This window comes from Talpa europaea, assembly GCF_964194135.1.
Source record: "Talpa europaea genome assembly, chromosome: 10".
Lineage (NCBI taxonomy): Eukaryota > Metazoa > Chordata > Mammalia > Eulipotyphla > Talpidae > Talpa > Talpa europaea.
The window spans coordinates 5,069,024-5,094,307 of record NC_140077.1 but is presented as its reverse complement, the minus strand read 5'-3'; the positions used below and the strand labels follow the sequence as shown (position 1 = coordinate 5,094,307).

Here is a 25,284-nt window from a genome sequence, read left to right as displayed (position 1 = left end):
ACAACAAAGAAAATAATCCAGTCAAAAAATGGGCAGAAGAGCTAAAAAGAAACTTCTCTGAAGAGGAAATGCAAATGGCCAACAGGCATATGAAAAAATGTTCAACATCACTTGTCATCAGGGAAATGCAAATCAAAACTACCATGAGATACCATCTTACACCAGTGAGAATGGCACATATTAAAAAAACTAGCAACAACAAATGTTGGTGAGGGTGTGGAGAAAAAGGAACTCTCCTGCACTGTTGGTGGGAGTGCAAACTGGTCCAACCACTGTGGAAAGCTGTGTGGAGATTTCTGGACCTACTAAACATAGAGCTTCCATAGGATCCAGCAATTCCACTCCTAGGTATTTACCCAAAGGACACAGAAACATCAATTCCAAAGAGCACCTGCACCCCTATGTTTATAGCAGCACTGTTTACAATAGCTAAGCTTTGGAAACAACCCAAATGCCCAAAAATAGATGACTGGATCAAGAAGATGTGGTCCATATACACCATGGAATATTACTCAGCATTCAAAAAAGATAAACACATGCAGTTTGCAGCAACATGGATGGCGCTGGAAGGGATCATGCTCAGCGAAATAAGCCAAAAAGAAAAAGAAAAATCCCGGATGGTCTCACTCATAGCAGGAATCTAGAAAACTTAAATAAGGGACCAGGAAAATGAATAACTATAAGAAAGTGAAAATCAAAATCAACAAAAAACTATGAACCAGAGACACTTTTAGGGGGGCGGGGGCGGGAGGGGAGGGATTGGGGTCAGAATGGGGGGGCTGCAATTGTATGGGGAATATAACAATAAAAAAAAATAAAAAAAATAAAGTGTATCTGGTCTAGTTCCCTTGTGGTGATACAAGAGGAAGAAAGATTATTTCCAAAGGAACCCACATCCGCCTGCCTCTCTTACCTGTGTGTTCCCTGCTTCCTCTTCCTGTAGCTCAGAAGAAGCGTCCCCACTTGCCTGACGTCTTGGCAGAGTCCTCCCCGGGTCCTCAAATCTTCCCAGTCAGAAGCTCTCCTGAAAGAAAACAGCAATGGGCTGCCCTCCGCCCCGCTGCAGACCTTCACAGAGGAGGAGCTGATGATAAAGAGCACAGGTGAGGGGCCTTTCTGGTGGCCGAGGGATTTAGCCCACCGTGAGGGCCTGAGTCCAGTCCCCGGCCGGGGCGCTGTCCCATATAGCACAGCAGACTTCTCCTGTCTCCGGCGGCGGATCCTCTCACCTCCCGCACCTCTGGCTTACCCCCCCCCCTTCTTCTTATAAAAGTAATTTTAATAATAAAGTGTCATTAAAAAGAAAGAAAGAGGGCCGCCCTGGGGGCGCAGCGGTTGGGGCAGTGGGTTGCAAAGCTGCCCGCGGCCTCTGCAGCCCCGGTTCGATCCCCGGGTGCTCCCCGGCCACCGGAGGAGGGTCCCCCATGGAGCGCAGACCTCTCTGCCGCCCGCTGCTCCCCTCAGCAGTGTCCTTCGGTCCTTCTGCCTGCTCTGCTACCCGCTCTGGCTCTGGTGAATTCTCTCACCCTCCCGCGCTTCTGACTGTACCCAGTGCTTGTATAAACAAAACAAACAAACAAACAAATAAAACATGCCTCTATTAAAAAAAAAAAGAAAGAAAGAAAGAAAGAGGGCCTTCCTGGTGGTTAAGGGGTTAAGTCGCAGCACTATGAAGCTCTCGGCAGCCACTGTAGCACAAGTTCAAACCCCAGCTAGGGAGCTGACCCACATGGTGCAGCAGACCTCTCCTGTCCCCCTACTGCTCCCCTCAGAAGTGGATTTCAATCAATCTGTTCTGTTCCCCACTCTGTCTCTGGTGTGTTCTCTCACACCCCACACCTCTGGCCTGTACCCCAGTTCTTATATGCGTAAATAAATCTTTAGGAAAAAGAAAGAAAGAAAAAAGACAAAAAAAAAAAAAACAACACAGGTGAGTCGGCCTCCCGTTTCACCCCCGTATTCCTCAGGTCCAGTTGGGGCCACACTGAAGTAACATGATCTGTGACATGGCGGGGAAGGGGACAGGTCATCTAAGTTTGTGAATGGAGTTTTTTGACTTTAAGTTTTTTGGGAAAAAAAGGAATATTCAAAGACTGTCACATCCTATTAAAAGAATAAAGACTGATCAGTATCTCTCCTACAGTTACAAAATTCGCCCAGGAAAAAATTGCTCCTTTGGTTTCCACGATGGATGAAAATTCAAGAATGGAGAAGTCAGTCATACAAGGCCTGTTTCAGCAGGGGGTAAGTGGTGCCCAGTCCTTCCCTGTCGCATGCCCGTGCCAGTGCACGCATCACGCCCCGGGGGGTTGCAGTGGTAGCGAGGTGGACTCGCCTTTCCCGGCCTGTGTTCCCTTTCAGCTTGAGGTCCTACTTAAAGAGCTGCTTTAACCCTTGAAATTATAAACGCTGTGCTTTTTAAGTCAAAGGTCAGAAGCAGGAGCACGTGATTTATTTAGACCAAAGGTACTCAATCAGGGCTTTTTTGCCCCCTGCAAAGAGAAACTTGGCACCGTCTGGAGATGTTTTGGGGTTGTCACAACTGGGGGTGCTACTGCTATCTACTGGGTCAAAGCCAGGGATGCTGCTGAACACCCCTCAGTGCACAGGGCAGCCTCTCCCCAACTCCACCCCCACCCCCATACACACACAAGGAATGACCCAGCTCAGCAACACTGAGATTAAGAAACCACCTTTAGTAGGCTTCGCCTGGAGCCGTATTCCACCTGAATCTCTACCTGGAGGTCAGCTCTGAAGCAGAGGCGACACCTAGACAACCACATTCTGGCTTGTTAAGTCTCGGAGGCCTGTGATTGTCTGGACAATCGATGAAAAAGAGCAGGCATGGCGGTGGGAAGGCAGGAGGGGCGGCCTCCGCAGGGAAGCTCCAAGGAGAGGATTTATAAAGTGCTGACTCACCTGCTGGTGCTCCCCCACCAGTGCTCCCCTTTCCAAGTGATAGTTATTTTTTCTTTTGAATACTGAGGGTATCCCAGAACCAGAGGCTCTTTCCAGCGCCCTGGCTGACATGTCGTGTTTGCATTTGAAAAATAACTTTTCCACTTGCTTGGGTGCTTTTCTTTCTTCCTGTTGTGAAGAGACCAGCTTTTCCCCACCACATGCAGCCCTCATCTTGCCTGCTTCCTTTCAGCCGCGAAGCTCTTGGAAAAGCAGGATCTTGTTGGGGCCCCAGCAGCACCCATGAGTCATTTTTCTCAGCCAGGCATCACCTTCCTTGTTTGCAGACCCTCTCGGCTTTTTGGAGAAGTCCGGGGTGCTGGAGTTTGCCCAGTGCTCCGATGGAGCAGTTGTTGTGGACAGGGTCATCTGGCCACTGGTGGCTGCCGGGTGCACGGCATGGCTCTCCGATTTGTGTCTCCTGGACAGCCAGCTGGAGGCATAGTCATGCTCCGGCCACGCAGCCTCCTGTGACCCCTGACCCCGACGTCCAGCCCTACAGCCAACCACTGAAGTCCCGGATGGAAGTCGTGGCCAGCGTAGAACCGGTGGCCTTTTTAGAGAAACTGCACCTGAACTGCTTCTCCAGATGCAATCAGGAGCCATGCAGGCTGCAGGCATGGGAGCCCCTCTGTTCTGACCTCTAGGGCGCCACTGCTGGCTCTCACCACGTCACACCCTCCCCTCTGTGGTTTACCTTCACATCAGCTTAGCTTCCGGTCAGCTTCCATCATCATAGTCGCAACCCAGACTGCAGCTGGCACACTTCCAGAAAGGCGGAGAGGAAGCAGGAAGCGTGGCCCTGACCTGTTGACAGTGCTGGGCTGAAGCACACACAAACACACCCTTCTTTTTCTGAGAGGAGGGCAATTAAGGCTGGAGGGCCAGGCAGCCCTCACGCTGCAGCCTCAGTGGCCTTTGAATGCTCAGTTACTGCCGAGACTGCGCCAGCCTTTGGCTTCACCGGGTGCCCGGGCCATGTCTAGTGTGCTGGTAGGAGATACCATCGTGGTGCCTGCTGGCCACTCAGACATGCTGAAACAGCCCCAGAGCAGCCGCCCCTTATCTGGGCTGAGAGAGCAGAGGTAGAGGAGCCATGATAGAAGAGATTGTGCCACGTGAAAGCCGCGACCTTCTTACTAAGGAGGAGGTACCTTCCTCCAGTTTCCATATTACACTGAAATCAGTATAAAGGGGAGTGTGTTGAAAAACCACCCCAAACACCACTCTGGTGTTGGCCAGCAACAGCAGTTCTTAGCAATGAGTCATCAGAATGTATTTATATTACGTAAGATATGTTCTCATTATTCCGTTGTCCTTCAGAGCACTTTAGATTCCCACAAAGAAACAAACAGTTCCAGTGTGTAACTGCCCCCCACCCCCCAAGTTGGTGATTCCTTTACCACATGAGCATGGAAGTCCCCTGCAGGCAGAGGCGTCCTTGTCCTGAACTGTGGTCCTGACAGCTCCTGGCATGTTTCTAGGGAGTCATGCCGTCGACACAGATTTGCTGAGTGTCCACAGCTTGTCCCTTCATCTTGTTCAAATAGTCATTGTTTCTATAATAGGTTTTTTTGTTCCTTCTAACATAGTAAAATAGCCATACCGAATGAAAAGAAAATATACATAGACAATTCCAAAATTAAGAACTTACATAGTTACGATTTTTGGAACTTGTTCTTCAAGAAATGGGCCCATCTGGAAATTGCTTTCTTAGCCTGTTCTCTTGTTTCCTTTAGTTGATGGGTATTGAAATCAGCACAAAATACGGAGGCACTGGAGCTTCCTTTTTCTCCTCTATCCTGGTGATAGAGGAGTTGGCCAAGGTGGACGCCTCCGTGGCCTTGATCTGTGACATCCAGAACACGATCATCAACACGCTGTTCAGAAAACACGGAAGCCAGGAGCAGAAGGCTGCCTACCTGCCAAAGCTGGCCACGGGAACGGTGAGTTGAGAGGAGCTGTTGGAGCGGATCTGATCTTTTCTAAACCTGGCGTATTTTCAGGAGGAAAGTAGCCGTAAGCTGACTCTGCGCCCCAGGGCCCCATGGAGCAACATTAACTCAGCAAGCAATGCCCAGTACAGTATACAGATGCTTCTAGAAAAGTACATTCTATCTCTCATTTGCCACTCAGAAATTTACAGAATAATCACCAGACAAGAAGATAATTTTTCTGTCCCCATTATCTTTCTAACACCATGGTTGCTAGTTTCCTTTAAGTGGAGGTATCTTCTACTCAATTATTAGAATCAATTTAATTAAACTTAACATTGAGTACTTAAGTCCTTAAACCTGGCAGACAAATAGTAGCATCTATTTTTGGAAATTAAGACTGTCGAAATACCATTACTGTGGCGATAAGCGCAGGCTTTTAAAAATAACTAAACATTTGATTGACAAATATTTTGGCCTAGCAGTGTGTCATTCAGTGTTACACTGAGATTAACTTGGAATTGTTTTCCTCACACATGTAGATAGGAAGCTTCTGCCTTACCGAAGCTAGCGCAGGTAGCGACCCATTTGCTTTGAAGACCAGAGCTGATAAAAAGGGGAATTATTACATCATCAATGGGTCCAAGATGTGGATCAGCAGCGCCGAGTACGCAGACCTCTTCCTGGTCATGGCCAACGTGGACCCTGCCGCTGTGAGTCTGCAAAGCCCCTCTCTGTCCCCCTCATCTCTTCTTATCCCTTTTTAGGACTTAGTCTTAAATTTTTCATTCTCAGTACTGAAAATGTTAGAAAATTAAGATCTTTTCATCCTCTTTTTTTACTAAATCTCCTAAATATTACCTAGAAGACCTTTTAATTAATTAATTAATTAGTTAATTACCTGGAAGACCTTTTAAAATTATTTCTTAATGTGACATGTAGGGAACTAGTCTTTAATTTTGTAGAATTTCAAATTTTCTGTTTAATAATGAAGACTTTAAGTACCACTTTATGCTTGTGTTTAAAGAATATTGTATTCAGTTGGAAATAGGGTAAAATACATTTTATTATTTGTCTTTGTCTTTTCTCTAATGTAGCATTTAATTGAATTAAATTTTAAAACTTTAACATATTAAAGAAAATTTAAAAGGTGGAGTTCTCATGATCTTATAGTAAGTAGCATTTTTCTAGCCATGGTGGTTTCTGACAATGTAAGGAATGGCCATGTTGTTGGTTGTGAACTTCACATCCTCTGATGACTCTCGTTGGGTAATGCAGACACGTTTGTGGGTCTGCGTCCATTAGTAGTTATCATTAAAATCCATTTTCAGTTCTCTGTTGACTTTGAAAAACTCTCTGGAAACAAGGAATCTCATCGATCCAAGTGGAAACAACATTCTGAGTCTCCTTTGTAGGGGTATAAAGGAATTACCTGCTTCATAGTCGACCGAGATACTGAAGGCCTTCAAATAGGAAAACCAGAGAACAAAATGGGGATCAGAGCCTCTTCCACCTGCCCGCTCACATTTGAAAATGTCAAGGTGGGTAGAGCAGCACTTCTGCTAAGAGGCTGCTGGGAAAGAAGCTTTGCACGGCCCTAGAGCTGTGCACGAAAGGTGTCAAAATACTGCGCATGCACAGGAGAGCATTTTGTAAAACTTGGGCAATGTTCATAGGTTCTTGCTTGAGGTGCTGAATGTGCAATACATTTCACAAGAGTGAGGCCAAGAGTGGAAAATTCCTGCCAGCATCTGGCCTCCAGAACAATGCCAAGGGTGAATCCCACTTATGTATTATAATTTATACACTCGTGAACCTTTATAAAATTTTATGCATTATAAACTTGGTATTTATGCACCAAATGGGGCTTCAAAGAAATGTGATGTTGCTACAACACAGGCCACAAGGTGGCGACGTTGCACAGGGAGAATGGAAAACAACCAGCGGGGCCCACTGAGCTTCACAACTTCCCTGGAGGGGACAGCTTGAGGTGGGTTTTCTCCTCCTCCTGTTAGAATTTGATCTTTTTGCTCACGCTGAGCGAGTGCTCACAGGTGTCTTTAGAGAGGTCATTTGAGCCTCACCAGTTGGCCCCTGCTGTCTTTCTGCTTCCCCCATTCTGCCCACTCCCTCTCCTAACTGCCTATATTGTAAAGCTGAGTGTATTTTTCTTCTTGTTTAAAAACTATGAGTGAACTGTGCAATTTGTTTTTTCTCTCCTTTCTCCTCCTTTCTCTTGTGCCCGCGTGTACACACACACCTCACTTGATTTTTATGGGGATGATATCTCAATGGAGGAAAGCTTTGCTGCTGTTGCTTTAGCAAGTACTCATAGGTGTTTTTGTTAATTTCTAGTAGGTTACCTCACACTACAGCAGGCAGGTAAGACTGGGGGAAAATTGCTATGTTACTGATGAATTGCAGGAGAGGCCTTTTTGCTAGATTCATTTAGTCACTACATGTCTGTGCTGAGCCCGTCCCTCTGAGAGCTACTCAGGGGGCACATTGGAGGGAGACCCAGAGAACTAGCAGAGAGTTTCCTTGGGCTTTCATCAGTACTACCTGCAGTAATAATATCACACAAATTAGGAGTATGTGCACACTTAAGAATGCATAATAGGAGGAATTTAGAGGACCCAAATAAGGGATCAGAGAAAAAATAATAATAAAAAACACAACAAAACAAAATAAACAGAGACATTCTGCAGGAGAGGGTGAGGGAGAGGGATCAAAACGAGGGAGGGAAGAGCACATGGGAAAATGATGATGGTGCACGGGTAAATGGGTGGTGGGATTCTATGGGGACTACACCTGAGAGGAGAAAGCAAATATTGTCAAAAAATGAACAGTGATATAGATATATATGTCAATAAATTATTTAAAAAAAATACATAACCAGAATGAAGCATGTATCCAACTGAGAAATAACTGCGTATTTTTCTTTCCAGGTTCCGGAAGCCAATATCCTGGGGCAGATTGGACATGGGTACAAGTACGCCATAGGGAGTCTTAATGAAGGTAGAATAGGAATTGCTGCACAGGTTAGTCAAATTTTGCCATTTGATTCTTCCATGGCCTCAGCCAATTAAAATGTAAGAAGGGGCCTCCCTGGTGGCACAAGGGGTTAAGCACCGCACTATGAAGCAGTCCACAGCCTCTGCAACATGAGTTCGATCCCTGGCCAGCCAGGGAGCAACCCACATGGTGCAGCAGACCTCTCCTGTCGTGCCCGCTGCTCCCCTCAGCAGTGTATTTCGTCAGTCTGTCTGTTCTGTTCCCCACTCTGTCTCTGGTCAATCCTCTCACCCCCCACATCTCTGGCCCGTACCCCAGCTCTTGTATGCATAAATAAATAATAAATAAATCTTTAAAAAAGAAAATGTAAAAAGAAAAAAGTGCCAGAAAGCCAGTGAATAGCGGCCACTTGTGAACACAAGGTGGTGCCCTTCCCTTCCAGGAGGGGAAGGCGTGGCTTCTGAGATGTCTTTAAAATGCCACTTTGGTCAATTACATAATGTCCTGAGAAGCAAACAATGGCTGAGTGGTGACTGTCCTGCTTTGAGAACAGTAAAGTATCCTCCAATGCCTGGATGGATAATTTTCTAAAATACATTGTAAATTAAATCTGGCATTTTTTTCAAACATCAACTTTTCAAAACATGAAAGTCATTCTGGGAGAAATTTTTAAAATTAAGAATAAATACCATAAGCAGGAATCTAGAAAACTTAAATAAGGGACCAGGAAAATGAATAACTATAAGAAAGTGAAAATCAAAATCAACAAAAAACTATGAACCAGAGACACTTTTAGGGGGGCGGGGGCGGGAGGGGAGGGATTGGGGTCAGAATGGGGGGCTGCAATTGTATGGGGAATATAACAATAAAATTTATTAAAAAAAAAAAAAAAGAATAAATACCATATAGTCAGAGTCTGTAATCTGGAGACAATAAAAGAATTGTTCAGTGTTTTGCATGTGAAAATCAGGCCATTTTGTGTGAGGTACTTGAAAATAATAGCGTTATTTTGTATAAGATGTTAAATACATGTATAAGATGAGAACTATTCGGTTACCAAGGTTGCCTCTTTTAATGCCTACTATATTTTTATAGTGTGTTGTAGGTTAGATACGGTATCATGTTGTAGGATATATTTGTTTCTTTTTAGCCAGTAAATATCTAACCAAAAATGATAGCTTTTAGACTTTGAAGATGTCCCATGTGTTAGCTAGTGCAGTAGTTTAATGTAGTGTCACCGTAGATTTTTTTCTTTCTGCTCTTACTTTGTTCCCCATAGGCTAGGTGAACTGTTAGTAAAAAGAAGCCCTTATTTGTTCTTCCTGAAGGTTTTCTGTGTGATTCAGCTGCCACCCACGTGGCATTAAGGACCGCAGTGCTAGATTTCATTGTCAGCAGACATAGAATGACACAGATATTCTGGCAGTAAAATGCACAGCCCGGGCTTTGCTCCGCAGTTATAACCAAATTAAAAGTTAAGGTCAGGCGATTACTGTGTCTTGGTTAGTGCTGTGGGTGCCTGGTAGGGAAAGAGGCACGTAGAACAGTGAACTGGAGGCACCAGCTTCAAAACTCTGCAGTCAGAGAGAACTTAGTTTTTCTGTATTTGTCATGAAAACAAATGAGGTGGAAGAGCGTGTTTTGATTGGCAGCTGATCAGTTCAGTTTTCATGTCCTAGCAGTGTATTATCAACACATGATGAAATTTAGCTACAAGGTGTAGTGACACCATCTTAGCTCATAGCTGGAAGTGCAGTGAGTCACTGCCTCACTCTTAATTTGCCTTTTGGGTAGTGTTTTTTCTTCTGTTCTTTAATTTTTAGCATAATATTCTATTCTCCAGAAAGTTCAGAATAAAAGGTTACAGGAAAATGTGAATGAACACTAATGAAATATTGATGTTTGTGGGTATTTTCTCCAAAAGCTTTAACTATTGATTTTTTTCCCTTTTCCTAAAACCTACATAGTTTGACATAATTAGATAGTGATTTAATGGCTGCCTAATATTGAAGTTTAGAACCCATTTCTTTTTTTTTTTTTAAGGCAAGGCATGATTGTTTATTTTTTTTATAATAAATTTTATTTTTATATTCCCCATACAATTGCAACCCCCCCCATTCTGACCCCAATCCCGCCCCCCACCCCCCAAAAAGTGTCTCTGGTTCATAGTTTTTTGTTGATTTTGATTTTCACTTTCTTATAGTTATTCATTTTCCTGGTCCCTTATTTAAGTTTTCTAGATTCCTGCTATGAGTGAGACCATCCGGTATTTTTCTTTTTCTTTCTGGCTTATTTCGCTGAGCATGATCCCTTCCAGCGCCATCCATGTTGCTGCAAATTGCATGTGTTTATCTTTTTTGAATGCTGAGTAATATTCCATGGTGTATATGGACCACATCTTCTTGATCCAGTCATCTATTTTTGGGCATTTGGGCTGTTTCCAAAGCTTAGCTATTGTAAACAGCGCTGCTATAAACATAGGGGTGCAGGTGCTCTTTGGAATTGATGTTTCTGTGTCCTTTGGGTAAATACCTAGGCGTGGAATTGCTGGATCATATGGAAGCTCTATGTTTAGTAGGTCAAGAAATCTCCACACAGCTCTCCATAGTGGTTGGACCAGTTTGCACTCCCACCAACAGTGCAGGAGAGTTCCTTTTTCTCCACACCCTCGCCAGCATTTGTTGTTGCTAGTTTTTTTAATATGTGCCATTCTCACTGGTGTAAGATGGTATCTCATGGTAGTTTTGATTTGCATTTCCCTGATGACAAGTGATGTTGAACATTTTTTCATATGCCTGTTGGCCATTTGCATTTCCTCTTCAGAGAAGTTTCTTTTTAGCTCTTCTGCCCATTTTTTGACTGGGTTATTTTCTTTGTTGTTGTTGAGTCTTATCAGCTCTTTGCAGATTTTTGTGATCAGTTCTTTATCATTAGTGTTGGGTGCAAAAATGTTCTCCCAGTCAGTGGGGTTTCTCTTTGTTTTTCTTATTGTCTCTTTTGCTGTGCAGAAGCTCTTTAATTAGAACCCATTTCTAAGCGTGAATCATTCCGTAGACATGGAGATTGGTCAGCATTGAGAGTCTGGCTGTTTACTCTTCAGTGTATAAAGGGCTATTTGGACCAGAATTGTGTGTCCATTGTCCTAAGGAGGTTTTAAATGCTAAGCCTCAGGCCTCTCTCACCCCTCTACTCCCAAGGTTTGGATTCAGTCCCAGCATCGGGACTTTTTATTACCAAGTTTTCCAGATGATTCTAATGTGCAGCCAGGGTTGAAACCCTTAGGACCCTGCTCCCTTAGATCCTAATGCCCTTTCCACCAAAGCACTTTTTAGATAGGTTAAAAAGTAGCCTTCTACTTTTGGCTTCTAGAAGGACTAGAAAGAGCTATTCTATAGTCATTGAAGCTGATTCTGAGCAAAAATTCTGTGGCTCTTTTTTTTTTTTTTTTTTTTTTTTGGTATAAGAACTGGGTGTAGGCCAGAGGTGCAGTGGGTGAGAGGATTCACCTGATCTACTGAAATACACTGCTGAGGGGAGCAGCGGGCGAGACAGGAGAGGTCCACCCCACCTGTGACTCACTTTTTACCTGGAAAATAAGAGCTTAAAGAAGTTTCCTGAAAAGTAGCACAGTTGTGAGCGTGACCTGGTTGGAAGATTTACTCAGGCTAGAATTAAATACACTCTCATTCATGGGAATCCACTCCCTTCTGCCAATTACTAGGAGTTAAATCCTACAAATGCAGTGGGTAAAGGTGTGTTATTGACACACACCCACTGCGTGGTGTCTTTGCTTCCTTCTCTACCTTAACTATTTAGTTTGCCTTCAAAGGAATTTATAACGTTAATAATTGAAAGCATAAAAATAAGAATTCTGATTTTTTTTAACAGATGCTGGGACTGGCACAAGGCTGTTTTGACTACACAATCCCATATGTTAAAGAAAGGATACAATTTGGCAAAAGACTGTTTGATTTCCAGGTATGTAACCTTAGTATCTCTCTACCATGCTGGACTCTGCTGCCTTCTTGTGAAGGAAGGGCTGGGAGGGCGTCCCCTCCCAGGCGTTTTAATGGGGCAGATTCAGGGAAGGAAAGAATAGGTCTTGGGGCATGTGCTTGGGATACCTTGACCTTGATGGGCACAGTAGTGACCTTCCTGGGCTCCATGGTACGCCTGTGCCACCCAGTTTACCTCAGGTGAGTGTTTCAGGCCGACTCCTCGCTGCTTCCAGAGCCCAGGGCCTGCAGTTGGCTGTCACGCTTCCTGGACCCCTGCCCTGCTTCTTAGCTGTAGGCCTTTGTGCGTCCACTCACCTCTTGGCGCCCCTGCCTGGTCTGTCAGATAAACATAGTCCTCCCTGCTCTCCAGGGTGCTTTTGAGTCCAGCGGCTGCATGATGTTTGGCATACGACCAGGCTCACGTGCGCTCGGCAAATGCGAACACTGAGCAGGAGTCTCTGCTCCAGCCGAGCCCCCGGGACTCCTCAGTGCCACATCTGTTTTCTAGAAGGCTCAGTTGGCTGCAGTCAGTGCAGATGAGATGCTCTCTGCAGGGCATGTTGGGAAGCGCTGCCTGGTCCAGTGACATGGCTCCTCGCAGCTCCCCAGACAGTCGGGCCTCTTGGGTGGCAGTGCATGCTTCCTACCCTTGGCGAGGTCTTGCCAGGCTAGCAGCACTGAGGGTGGCAGCTTCCCAGGCACATCACCTAAAAATCCAGACTAAGTCATTAACGTGTTGGGAAACTGGCCTTCAGCAGCTTGGCTCCAAACCGTGTCTCACAGCCTGTGACAGGCTGCATTGTTTTGGGGTTCTGGGATGGTGACTGGGCGTCCTGAGCACACACACAGGGACGTGGGTAGAAAATCCAGGCCACGCATGTGCACAGTGAGTTCTGAGGTCCAGGAAGACTGAGCAGAGCAGTCCACCTGCTGTCTCACACATGGAAAACTGAGGCACACAGTGAGGAGGTCCCAAGCCATACAGCTAGCAAGGTGTCTAAACTACAGCTTTTTTTGTCTCAGCTTGTGGCCTCATTTTCATTCATTATGCTGGCGTGCTTTCTCGAGCCAGCCCCTGTGTAGATCACAGCAAAGGGGACAGAATGTGGGGGCAGTTTTGAGGGAGGATTTTGATCTCCTTTGTGCACGGAAGCCGTGTTCCCGTATATACCGTGTGGGAGAGGAGTCAAGCGCGCAGATACACAGTCAGCACGTTTCTAAAGGTGCCAGCAAGGGTGATGAAAACTTTCAGAAATTTGGTTTTTAAAAGCAGTCTTGTTAAATTTTCATGTCTATATGAAGCCTTGATCAGGGTCAGGAGAGTTTTTTCTGCTTTGTCGTATGACAGTAAGTTGGTGCTGCTCTGCATGCGTCACTCTCTCCCCGCTGGTGTGCAGCTCTCCCAGGGCAGGTAGCACCAGGCCTCTCAGCCCTGGTTTCTTTCAGTTGCCCATCCTGCAGATTCATGGACATGTTCTCTGTGCCGGTGTTCACATGCAGTCGGGCGGCAGTATCCAGGGGTGGTGAGGCTTACAGGGTAGCAGTCGGGCCAGGCTCCCTCCCCTTTGCCTCTTGTGGAGCCTGATTGGGTCATTGGAGTCAACCACAAGGATGGAGAAGGTTAAACTGAACAGAATGTCATCTTCAAAAATAATTGAAAGCTCTGCATTCCATAACACAAGCCTTAACCAGTTTCTAGAACAGTGGTATTGCATATAAATAGACAAAATAGAAGGGCCTGGAGTAGCCCCTGCATGTGTGGAAATTTGATAGGTGGTGGAGATGGCCTTGCAGATCCCAGAGTGAGAATAGTCTTTCCTCATGGGGAAAATGAAACTGGATCCTTCCCTCACACCGTATATCGAGAGTAGATTACAGGTGTATTATAGACATAGAAACAGCAGCATTTTAAGTTTTAGCAGAAAATATGAATCATTGCCTTAAGTGTTCCCGGACTTTCATCCCACATTGTCATAATTATTTCATTTTCTGTCCCTGGCTGGACCATGTATGTCCTGAGAACAAGGAGTTCTGACGTAATGTTCTGTCTCCTTTGTGTGATGTCTCCTTTGCTCAGCCCAGTGAGCGGACGGTAGCCCAGACTTGTCGTAGTAAGTAGATGCTCCATGATTTGTCAGACGTAAACCACTGCTGCACCCCTAAAACTCATAGAACCAGACACCAAAAAATATGCCCACATGTAAAATATATATATCTGCCCAAGCATATGCTTACACTTATCTATGCCTTTTCTTCTAGGAAATGGTCTGTAATTGCAAACTGCTAATACGCATATTCCATGCATTTCTTTCTTGGGCCAAGATTTAGTGTATGTCTAATCACCCTTTCAAATTTCAGAGTGGTAGTAATTTCTTTAGGGTGGTTATTTGATAGTTATTCTATTTTCTGTAGCCCTAAAGAAACTGGTACCTATTTATGGCTATGGCAATGAATCACCTTAGTAAAGTTACTTGAAGAAAGAATTGGTGCTTCAAATATCCTGTCATTACTTTGCAGCTAATATGTTTTAATGCCTTGAGGCTACATTTTCTTAATTCAAGCAAACAAAGAATCTATTCAAATTTTGACTTCACTGGGACTTTGTTTAAGCTCAGTTTTGATCATTAAAAAGCGTTGAAAGTAATTATTAAATGTAACAGTCAAATTTTTAAGCCTAATTTTGTGACATTTGTCTTTTACATCTTGACAACTGTGAAGAATTCCATGAACTTTGAAATGTGTCTAAAACATTACAAGTTGTGTAGTATTTCATTTTAGGTCACAGATTTAAAGTATTTCTACAAATTCACAAAGATGTGAATTTCCTTTGGGTTGTTACTTGAGTCTGTTCACCCCTGTCCAGGCAGGGCTTGGAGGATGAGCTGTTTTGGGAATTGTGATTTTCTAGCTTGCGTCTGACTGTTGCAGGGGCTTCAGCACCAAGTGGCTCACGTGGCCACCCAGCTGGAAGCGGCCCGGTTACTGACATACAACGCTGCGAGGCTCCTAGAAGCTGGGAGACCGTTCATTAAAGAAGCATCTATGGCCAAATATTATGCATCAGAGGTAAAGAAACAAGCAAAACCTGCAATTCTCTCTTTTTTCCCAGCTGATATGTATGAACCTTTTCTCTTAGGAAAGTTGGTTGAGCAGTTTTCCAAGGAAAAGAACATGGAATTTCTAGTTCCTACAAGTGAAAGCATAAAAGCAAAGCTGCCATAGTTTCATTCTCTGCGCTCGCGGTGTTTTCACTGGATCTTAAATAGTAATGGAATCACCCACTTCCAGTGGGAAACCCCTCATACCCCCCGGAGGACCCTTCTCTGAAGGATAGCAGCAAGGCCATGGCTCCAGGTTGGGTGATGCTGTGGGAGATGATATAAATAAAAGCCCCCAAGGCTATCTTCCCACTCTGCCCTTCCCTGGGTTAGACCTTGGCCGGAGAACGTGTCCTGATCACCAGGCGGCTGCCTCCCCCGCCGCACCCCCTCACCCACATGTCTCATCCTTTCCGTGTCTTCACTTAACCTCTTCGGTCCCCAAGTGTGATCGCCATCAGCCTCGTGAGTTCCAGCTGGGAGCTCCACCCATGGCGCTGACACCTGCTTCCCCCTCCCGCCTCGCATCTAGTCCTGAGGATCCTTTGCCCAGATAACTCTTGGATTTGTGACTCTCCCCTGCCCACTGCTGCCCATCTGGCCCAGCAGCAACATTTCTTCACCCGACGTCCACAGTCACCTCACTGACCGCCCGTGGGACCCCTTCTGCTCGCAGCGCAGTGCCCCTGAGGGTGCCCACGAGCTCATGTAACTCTCGACTCAAAACCCTTCAGCCGCTTCTCACAGCCAAGGGATCAACATTGATATTCATTTCTGTGGCTGCTGTTAACAAGTTACCAGCAATTTAGTAGCAAAAACAATAGTCTGAGCATCTCCCAGGTCCGAGGTCAGAAGTCAGAAGCGCGTGTCAGTGGGGTCCGCAGACTGCCCTTCGGGGGTCCCCAGGAGAGAGTCCCTCTTCCTTCCCTTTTCTGCTTTCCTATGGCTTCCCAAGGTCACATGTATCCCCTGCCTCGTCGCCCCTTCCTTTATCTCCAAGCTGACAGTGAGCACGCGCTGGCCGTCTGGAGGCTTCTTGTTCCATGGTCATGTGACCTTCTCTGAGTCTTACCCTCTGCTGCCTTTCCCTTGCCAGGGTCCTTGAAGACATAGGGCCTTCCCTGATTATCCAGGATCACTTCCTACCGCAATGTAATCTAACTTAACCGGCCCTGCTGGTCCCTACTGCCCTGGAAGGGACCTGCATGCTTAGTGTCTGGGGACTAGCATGTGGCCTCTTTGGGGATTGCGTATTCCAAGTGCTCAGTCACCAGGGTTCTGCCTCCCTGGGCTTCTTCTGCAGCTGCCCAGATCCCCTGGTCCCAGTCCCACCAGCCCCACCAGCCCTCAGCTGCTCGAGGTTGATGACCCTTCTCCCCTGGACCCCCACGTGTCCTCAGCTAAGCTGTCGTGGCCTCGCAGTCCCCATCCAGCCCTTGTTTGTCCCATGGCTTTTCACGTTCTGATTGTTGGGACAACCTCGTCTCTCCAAACCACCACCTCCACCAGAAGGGCAGGGCCGGGCCCCTCCCCACCATTGCCCACCCAGGTGGCTGGCGGGACCACAAGATAAAGGAGGCTCTTGAAAAATATTTGCTGCAAAAATAGTACATGTTAGCAAGTGTATGAGTCTACACTGCCCCGGTTTTCTTAAGAAAACAGGGACTTTGTGAGCTACTAGGACATGTTATGTAAATGGTATGAAGGAGTTAAAGGGACAGCTGTAGTTTACACAGTAACCTTAGTGCTTCACTCACCAGTAACAGTGAGTCTGCATCGCTGAAACTATTGCTTCCGGATCCGTAGGGAGCGTGAGCCCCGTGGCCCCGGTGTGACATGCTATTTATTTCTGGTAGATCGCGGGATTCACGACGAGTAAATGCGTTGAGTGGATGGGAGGCATCGGCTACAGCAAAGATTACCCTGTGGAAAAATACTTCCGGGATGCCAAGATCGGTAAACAGATGCTTTATATTTCATGTCGTTTTGCCCTTCTAGGTGTGTGGGCGGGTGTATTTGTTTGATTTCATATTGGCGGTCTCAGTCTCATCAGTATGTTTACTGGCTTTCTTCTCGGCCTCTTCGCCCTTTAAAAAAGTGCATGTATCATTTTATTTTATTTTATTTTATTTTTATTTTTTTTTTATAGAGGCATGCTTTTATTTATTTATTATATTTGTTTGTTTGTTTTGTTTATACATGCACTGGGTACAGTCAGAAGCGCGGGAGGGTGAGAGAATTCACCAGAGCCAGAGCGGGGAGCAGAGCAGGCAGAAGGACTGAAGTACACTGCTGAGGGGAGCAGCGGGGAGACAGGAGAGGTCTGCGCACCATGTGGGACCCTCCTCCGGTGGCCGGGGAGCAGCCGGGGATCGAACCAGCGCCGCAGAGGCCGCGGGCAGCTTCGCAACCCAGCGCTCAACCGCTGCGCCACCTGGGAGGCCCGCATGTATCATTTTAAAACCATCAAATTGCCTTTATAAATGCCTTGAAAGACCTTTTAGCAAAATCACAACAAATTTACTGTCTTAATGTTTCTCTTACTAAATATGTTAATATTTCTGATGAGTGTAGCTTAATGCCGTTCTTTGACGTGTCTCGGTCTGATTCCAGAGGCTAAGTGGCTGTCAGCCCTGGGGCTCCGCCACGCCACAGGCAGACAGGAGAGTGGACACCCGGGCGCTCCCGGGGCTGCTGTTCCTCAGGCCAAGCCTGGCTGTCCACTGAGTCGAGACACAAAAAGCTTCCACTCTCCAATACTCATTCTAGAAATCTGTGAACCAAACCAAATCTGTGAACCAAACCAAATAGCACCCTGTCCCGGGGACACGGCTGGTGACTAGTCATGGTTCACAGCAAAAGCTGTGCTGACGCACCTGAGCTGTTTCCCTGCAGGCTCTCGACTTTGGGCCATCCTAATTGCTCCTTCCGCCCCCTTTCGTTTAAGGTACAATATACGAAGGAACTTCAAACATCCAGCTCAACAGCATCGCAAAACGCATAGATGCAGAATACTGACTTCCCTGAGGTCAGCGTTTCCTGAGGTCACTGGTGCAAAATGTGAAGCTATTGTGCCTTACGGGGGCGGAAACCTCCACAGCTTTGAAGTATTTGATAGAAGCCCTTTGCCATAGATTCTGGGTAGGCCAATTCTGTTTTCTCTTTCCAGTCTACTTAGCATAAGCACAGAAAATCACTTTTTAAAAGGTGGGAATAGATACATCCTATTTTCTCCAAAGCTGTTTTTAAAAGTTGTGAATGTATCATCATTCTACCTTCCAAGTGTACAGATGTTTCACTCTTTCGGCATTTGGAAAAATTTGAGGTTTTACTTAACAGACATGGCTGTTTTATATTCCTATTATAGTAGCACCGGTCCAAGAAACATCGGTGATGGGGGGATTCCATGGAACAGGTAGATTCTGTGCTAAGTTGCTTCACTAGGTAGAAACTGATAAACATTTATTTAGAAAAATCTAAAATTTCTGTTTCTAAATATCTGAGAATGAGTAGAAATGAGTCATGGAATTATGAGTCATACAATTACATGACTCTGTAGTTCATACAATTGAAGAAAACATTATTTTAACAAAGGAAAGCAATATAATTTGTTACTAAAATTGACCTGTAGAGGAGATGCATGTGGTAGCTGCAGCAGATCATTTTAAAAACAAGTCTCTGCATTAGTTTTCAAGTAAAAACTTTAAATAAGTTGGGTTAGTCATCAGAATATATTCAGCATTATAATATCCTTCTCTCATGTACTGGTTTTCAACCATACAATTTCTTTCTGTGTTGGAATTGATACTGTTTCCTCATAATTAGCTATCGGGCTTTATCATAAATAGCACTTCAGAAATCATGTTTGCTCTCAGTGATTCTGCAGAAGGGGGCTGTGCAGCTTGGGGAGCACATTTTGAGACATAAAACATTAAAAAAATAGTTGGCATCTCAGAAGGCAAAAATCAATCCACTCCACAAATTATAGAAAGACAAAACTCAAGAAAATGTGTGGCTACTCCTGCCCCTTCTTCAGTCTCAGGAGCAGAGACCCCTTGCAAAGGGGTACATGACTCAGCCCCCCGAAGGTGGCCACAGAGAAGAGGAGCTGTGTTTCCTGGAAAGGGGCGTGGGTTAGGGGTGGCGAGCAGTGTTCTGAGGCTCACGCCCCGGCTTAGAGGAATGGCTACTGTCCGATGGGAAGTAGCTTAGTTCTCTAATGTAGATAATGTCTGTTACAAGATCTTGATTTTTTTAAAGTAAATTTTTGCTTTGCACATTCACGTTTATTGGGTTGGAATAATTTCTGATGCAAATCATAGTTAAATATTCTGCATTACAGAAATACAATTAAGATAGGAATTACAATGATATATTAGGAAGAAATAAAGGCAAATTTAGGCCTCAGATCAAAAGAGAAAAAGTCTCGGCATGACAGAAAAAGTCTCAGTCTTTCAGAACAGAAGGAACCAGCTGGTAAGGGAAGTTGGGGAGGGATGCCATGCCCTCAAAGGGGCATGGGCACCTTCAATTTCTGTGACTGTCTAAAAGAGGAGCACTTCAGATTAGGAGTAGAAGCCAACTCCAGTGACAAGAACCCCAACTTCTTCCTTCCTATGGAATCACACCCCCTGAAACAACAGTCAACCTCTCGTCCCAGCTTACACTAAATCACCTCCCAGGTACGTCTTCACCTTGAATTCATACTTAGTATTGATAAAATTCTAACTGTATATTTTTGTGCATATTCGCAAAGAACAGCTGCAAATGAATGAAGCATTATAGTTAACATACACGGACCCACCTTCCTCCATGAGTGAACACTGTGTCATTCTGACATGTACCAAAGAGTGTGTGTGGCTTTACCCTCTACGTCTCCCGTTAGAGCTCTTCTTCATGACCATGATTTTGGGGGTCTTTAAAACTCCTATGCTGTTTGTGTCTTGTGGTGGACAAGCTTGTTCACCTCCTGAAGGCTTTGATTATTGCTGCTTGTTGATTAGAGGGTTGTGGGGTGTTGGGGCTCAGAAGATGGAGACCCAAGGAACCCCTTCGCTGTATTCATGTCAGCAGAACTGGACTTAGCTCAACCGCCAAAGTCAGTGTTGCTAGAGATTTCATTTTACAACGTGATGTGAATCATAGGATCACGAAAAGTTCAACCTAGAAAGATCTTCAAGAACCATCCCATCAACTCTCTAATTTTAAAAGTGAAGGATTCATAGTCCAGAACATCGGCCCGAGGTCATCCGTCCAGACAAGAATCCACGTGTGCTGCCTCTCAGCATTCTTCCTTCCCCTTAACATCTCTGTTCAACAAAGTTTGGACTTTATCCTTGTCATGTGTCAGTATTGCTGATTTACTTGAGGGTCAGCTGATGAAAAATGAACATTTCGGTAGTATTATGATTGATCCATGTCATTGCTTACATGTGTTAATCACCAGCGGAAAACACTAGATCTCTAAGGTGTAGCTGGTTCATTGGATGAGATTGTTGCGTGCTCACTGGGCTTTATGATCATGGCATATTTTAATAAATACACTGTTACAGCCACGCTGTTGTACTTCTACTGATCTTTCTTGAAGCGAAAGTTTTGTCTTACTGGTATATATCATTGTGTTCAGTGTACAAAAATCAGTGTTCTCTAGAGAATGAAAAAAATAAAGCACCAAGCTAACTAGAGATTTTTGCTACTCTGATAAAGCAAAACATGTACAGATGAGCTAAGAAAATAATGTAATCTTCCTGCAAGATGGAGACAACACCTTTGTCTACTAAACTGATAGCTGGCTTGTCTCTCGTATAAGCCAGCCTTATTTGTTTTCAGAGAAGAGGTCTTGTAATATAGTCCAAGTTTAAATCTGTGATGCTGAAGAAAATTTTAACAGAGGGCCCCTTTTTAAAAAAAGAGCAAAATAAGCAGTTCTTCAGTGGTGAGGTCACCTCTTTTGAGCACAGCTTCACAGAATAGATCTTATCCAGCTGGTATTCAGGCGCCGTGCTTTATAGAACTTAGGAAATCTCATATCATAGCACCTTTTACTCAGCGATACTCCGCTACCTGCCACCACAGGAGATTGCAGCCCGCAGTTCCCTTTATTGTCTCCTTTACTGTACAAGTCTAGGGGTCAGCTCCCCTTTTCTTTTGTCATTCAGTGACACGTCCAAGGGCCCATGATGCTTTGGGTCCTGGCTGCCTTGCAAAGAGGAGTAAGGCCAGATCGTTATGGAAATATGTGTTCCTCTTAGGTGTCATTTCCTGTTCTAATTAGTGTGTCCTCCTACACGCAAAGCAGTTGGAGACTACTGAGGCCAGCCCTCTACCAAAGTATTTCCTTAGATCCCCTGTACTAAAATACAAGCACATAGAAGTCTCATCACCTACCAGCCGTTGTTTAATTCTCCCGACTCATGTTGACCCACAGCCCTGTACCGTGTTAGCCCACTTTACAGATGAGAAGACAGGCAGGAGGCACAGAGGACAGACACCCTGGCAGTTGATGGTCCTCCTACACGCGCTCCCTTGGGTCTTTTAGGTTTGTTCTTCATGCGACCCTAACTAGACTTCCGTGAGCTGATAATACCTCAGGGATGTGTTCCAGATATTTTCCAGCAGAGAAGCTACCTAAGAATAGGGCTGGACCTGCAGGACAAATAATAAGACTCAGGGTGTGGGTGTGTGTGTGTGTGTGTGTGTGTAGAGCTTTGCTTCTTTTTGAATGCAAATGAATGGTCATTAGAAGTTTGCCACAAATGAAATTACTACAAATTCCAAAAAGACAAAAATTTTACAAGTGACAGTTACCGTATACAGTAATCCTTTTGTATACAATGGGATACCAAAAGGCTAACCATAATTATGGATAATCGGAAAATAAAAAGGTAAATTACAAATTGCTGACAACCATTTTGGTCAGTGCTTCTGGAAGGATGGACAAGAAGCAGTTTGGAGACTTCAGCAGGGTTTGTGGTCCTGGGAAAAGAGAAATGGCTCAGAAGGGGAATGAATCAATCAGTTGTGGAACTACACACGATCTAATCCTATGCAGCAGTTTAAAAGAGTAAGGTAGATCTCTGTGCTGAAATTAATCACGTTAGATTGCTTAAGATAATAGCAAATCACATAGCTTCTGTGCAAGACGGTACAAATCTGTACGTTTCTATTAGCACAGACATGTATATAACTTCTTAGGAAAAAATGTGTGAAGTTTAGTTGCCACACTGATAATTGCTGGTGATCTGCCCTGGGATGGGGTGAGGAAACCCATGAGGTCATTGGCATCCTCTCTGCTGTTTGAACTTTTATAGTGGGATATAATAGTACTGTGCCATTATAATTAAAATAGCTACAATATTACTTGTGTAATTGAAAAGAAATAAATCCTACTGTGTCTAAGGATGCTACCCTTGTACCTCTCTATGTGCAGACTGTGGCATACCATTCCTAGAATGTGCTAGTCATCAGGCATGACACTTATGTTCAGCTCTGCCCTGGTAGGATGTCCGGCATCCTTTGGGAAATCATGTCTAAAATGCAGAGCAGGAAAGAGATCGGGCTATCTTACATGGCCTCTGATGGTGCATGGAGTCCTTGGGAGGAGAGGAACAGACTTTTCTTGGGTCTTCTGCCCTTCATCCACCTGACTAACTTGTAAAAAGGCAAATTTCCTGATCTACCAAGTCAAATCACTGGGCCCTGGGGCTTAGGGATCTCACTGTTTAAGAATCCTCCCACCCCAGGGGATATGCGTCACCCGCTGAAACACGATTCCAGTGCTAAAGTCTATGATCCTTTCCAACTTCTCCAGCTGGCCACATTCAGCAGGACCTTCTAAGTCAACCCCAGGGCTCCCTAAATACCACCTGCTTGAAGCCTGGCGCCTTCCCTCCTCCTACGGGGTTCAGAGGTGATGAGTTCAGTGCAGATCCCCTTTTACCCTCCTCATGTGCCTGAGGGCTATGCACCAGCCGTTTACCCAGTTTGATGGCACTGGAAGCAGTTTGGGGCACTAAGTTCATCGAGTTCTTCATCGGATGAAGTAGGACACTTGGTGGACCTTGCTTTAATGACATTGTATCTTAATTAAGGAGACATGATGAAGAAACTACTGATAAGGCAAATCACCTGAGAGTGAGTGTTTTAAAATCTAATTTCTTTTGGAGAGAAATGGAATTTTTTTCCTCTTGGAGAGGGAAGCTGACGATAACGCCATACAGAGGTAGAGTCTGGCTCCACTAGAGAGGCAGGGGGTTCTGAAGAGGCGACATCTGGGTGCGTGGGCAGCCGTGAGTCTTGCTTTATATTGCACTCAGCCCTCTCACCAGCCCGCCCCTGGATCATGTCCGTGTATTTCCTTCCGCACCAGTGCGCCATCTTCCCAACCCAGCTGATTTTTCTAAGTGGACAAAGGGTAAGGATTTTACTGTAGCTCAGCTCTTTCAAGTGCATTTTATAAAAAAGGATATTTGGGGGCTGAAATAAACATTCATTTGTCCAATGGGCAGAAGTCTTGGGCATTACTGAGACTGAAATGTACCCATATTAAAACAGTCTCTGGATATAGGAAGAGACAAGTGGGTTTTTTTTAACAAGACGTAAAAATATGGGCTGTTTATTCCCAGACAAACCGTCACTGGTTGCTTGCCTTCATGCTGTTTCTGGGCAAACACACTTCTCACCTCAGCTGACCCTAAAAACTTATGTTTGCCTCATTCCATCTGATTCTTTGGTCTAAAGTTTCTCCTGGGCCTCAGCAACCCAGAGCAATCTCCAGAAGAATAAAAATTTCAAAACCTTTCCCTCGCCACCTCTGACTGACATTGTAGATGTTGAAGAACCGGAATCCAATCAATACCCCAGCATTCGCTACTGGCCAGCCCCCAGGGAAGAATCACATCTCAGCCTGGTAGCCCAGAGGCTGCAGCCGCCTGGGGGGCCACCCAGACAGGCCATCGTGTCCAAGAGGAGAAGAATGACAGAAGGTCCTGGATGTCTTCCACAACTTCTCTTCCTATCTCCCTGACTGGCTTTGGGCCAGACACCTGTTCCAGAATCATCTCTGGCAAGAAGGAAGGATTACCTTCAGATCAACACTATCCACCGGGAAAAGACAGCTTCCTCAGGTTTACAGCTTCTGGGGATCTTTCTGGAATCTTCTATGTTGTGGACAAAGAGGAATTCAGAGAACAGGATGCCGAGAGTCAGCAGCAAGATGGAGCCACTCTTGCATGAGATCCCCGAGGCCCCAAAGCAGGTGCCTTGATAATGGGACTTGCCATCACCAACCCTCATTATTAATGTGCTCTAGGGAAGGAACTAGAACAAACAAGGAGGCAGAGGTGTCTTTGGTACCTCTCTTTCATCCCCTACCCCATAACCAACCCCAAGCCCAGAAGTAGAAAAGGAAAGGTCAAGAGAGACCCTGCACTCTTCCTCCCTCCACACACGCGCACACACCCACATGCGCACATGCATACACCCACATGCGCACATGCACACACCCACACGTGCACACGCACTGCTGGCTGCTAGCGCCACAGATGGGCAGGCCAGTGCTGGGAGTCAGGTCAGGTGAGCTGCAAAATGGACACGAGACAGCAGTTTTTAAATGAACGGGTCAGTCTAAAGCACTGAACAGAGGCTGTTCAATGAACCAAAGTGCCTAAGAAATGATCAAAATCAGGCAGCCACATAGGAGAGAGGGCTTGGGTGCAGGAGAATTGGGGATGAATATTAGGAAAATGCCTCAAGCATTTTTCTTCTTGCTCGCTGCATCGGTGGACGGAGGATCCTCAGTTGCCTGTGACCCTTGGGGACCTTGCTCTGGCCTGGGCGCTACATGTGGCCCCCAAAGCAAAGCAGCTGCTTCAACAAGGTGACGTGTGAGGACTTCTGAGAAACCCTACCGTGGCAAATGTGGAGGTGCTGGATACACTGGAACTAGCTGGCTACCCCCTTATTTATGTGGTGGGGGGGCGCTGAGCCCAGCCAGGTGAGCCCTTTGTGCCATGATCATGCAGTGGGTGACCAAGAGCTCGGGTTTTGCTATCAGACTGCCGAGGTTTGAGTGTCTGCACCCCCACTTCTGAACTGTACCACTTGGGGTGGCTGACTTGGTCTAAGATCTTATTTTCTTAACTGAAAATGATGACACAGTGCCCACCTCCAAGGCACTATGTGAGGAGGAAGGGATACAATGTGGGGGAGCCCAGCAGAGCCCCAGGGAGCAGGCAGCCACTCGGTAAACCTTAGCTCTTCCCCTCCGGGACCCTGCACGAC

General features: G+C 45.5%; 1 protein-coding gene across 1 annotated transcript; it reads left to right on the top strand.

Moving 5' to 3' along the window:
• Positions 1-4,700: 4,700 nt before the first annotated feature.
• ACADSB (acyl-CoA dehydrogenase short/branched chain) lies at positions 4,701-18,021 on the top strand (the record flags this gene model as incomplete). The annotated part of the gene is made up of 8 exons (XM_084244877.1): positions 4,701-4,904; positions 5,435-5,605; positions 6,308-6,433; positions 7,841-7,933; positions 11,796-11,885; positions 14,834-14,971; positions 16,860-16,959; positions 17,951-18,021. 8 exons carry the CDS (start codon positions 4,701-4,703, stop codon positions 18,019-18,021), a joined length of 993 nt encoding a protein of 330 aa, XP_084101003.1.
• Between the last annotated feature and the right edge of the window lie 7,263 nt (positions 18,022-25,284).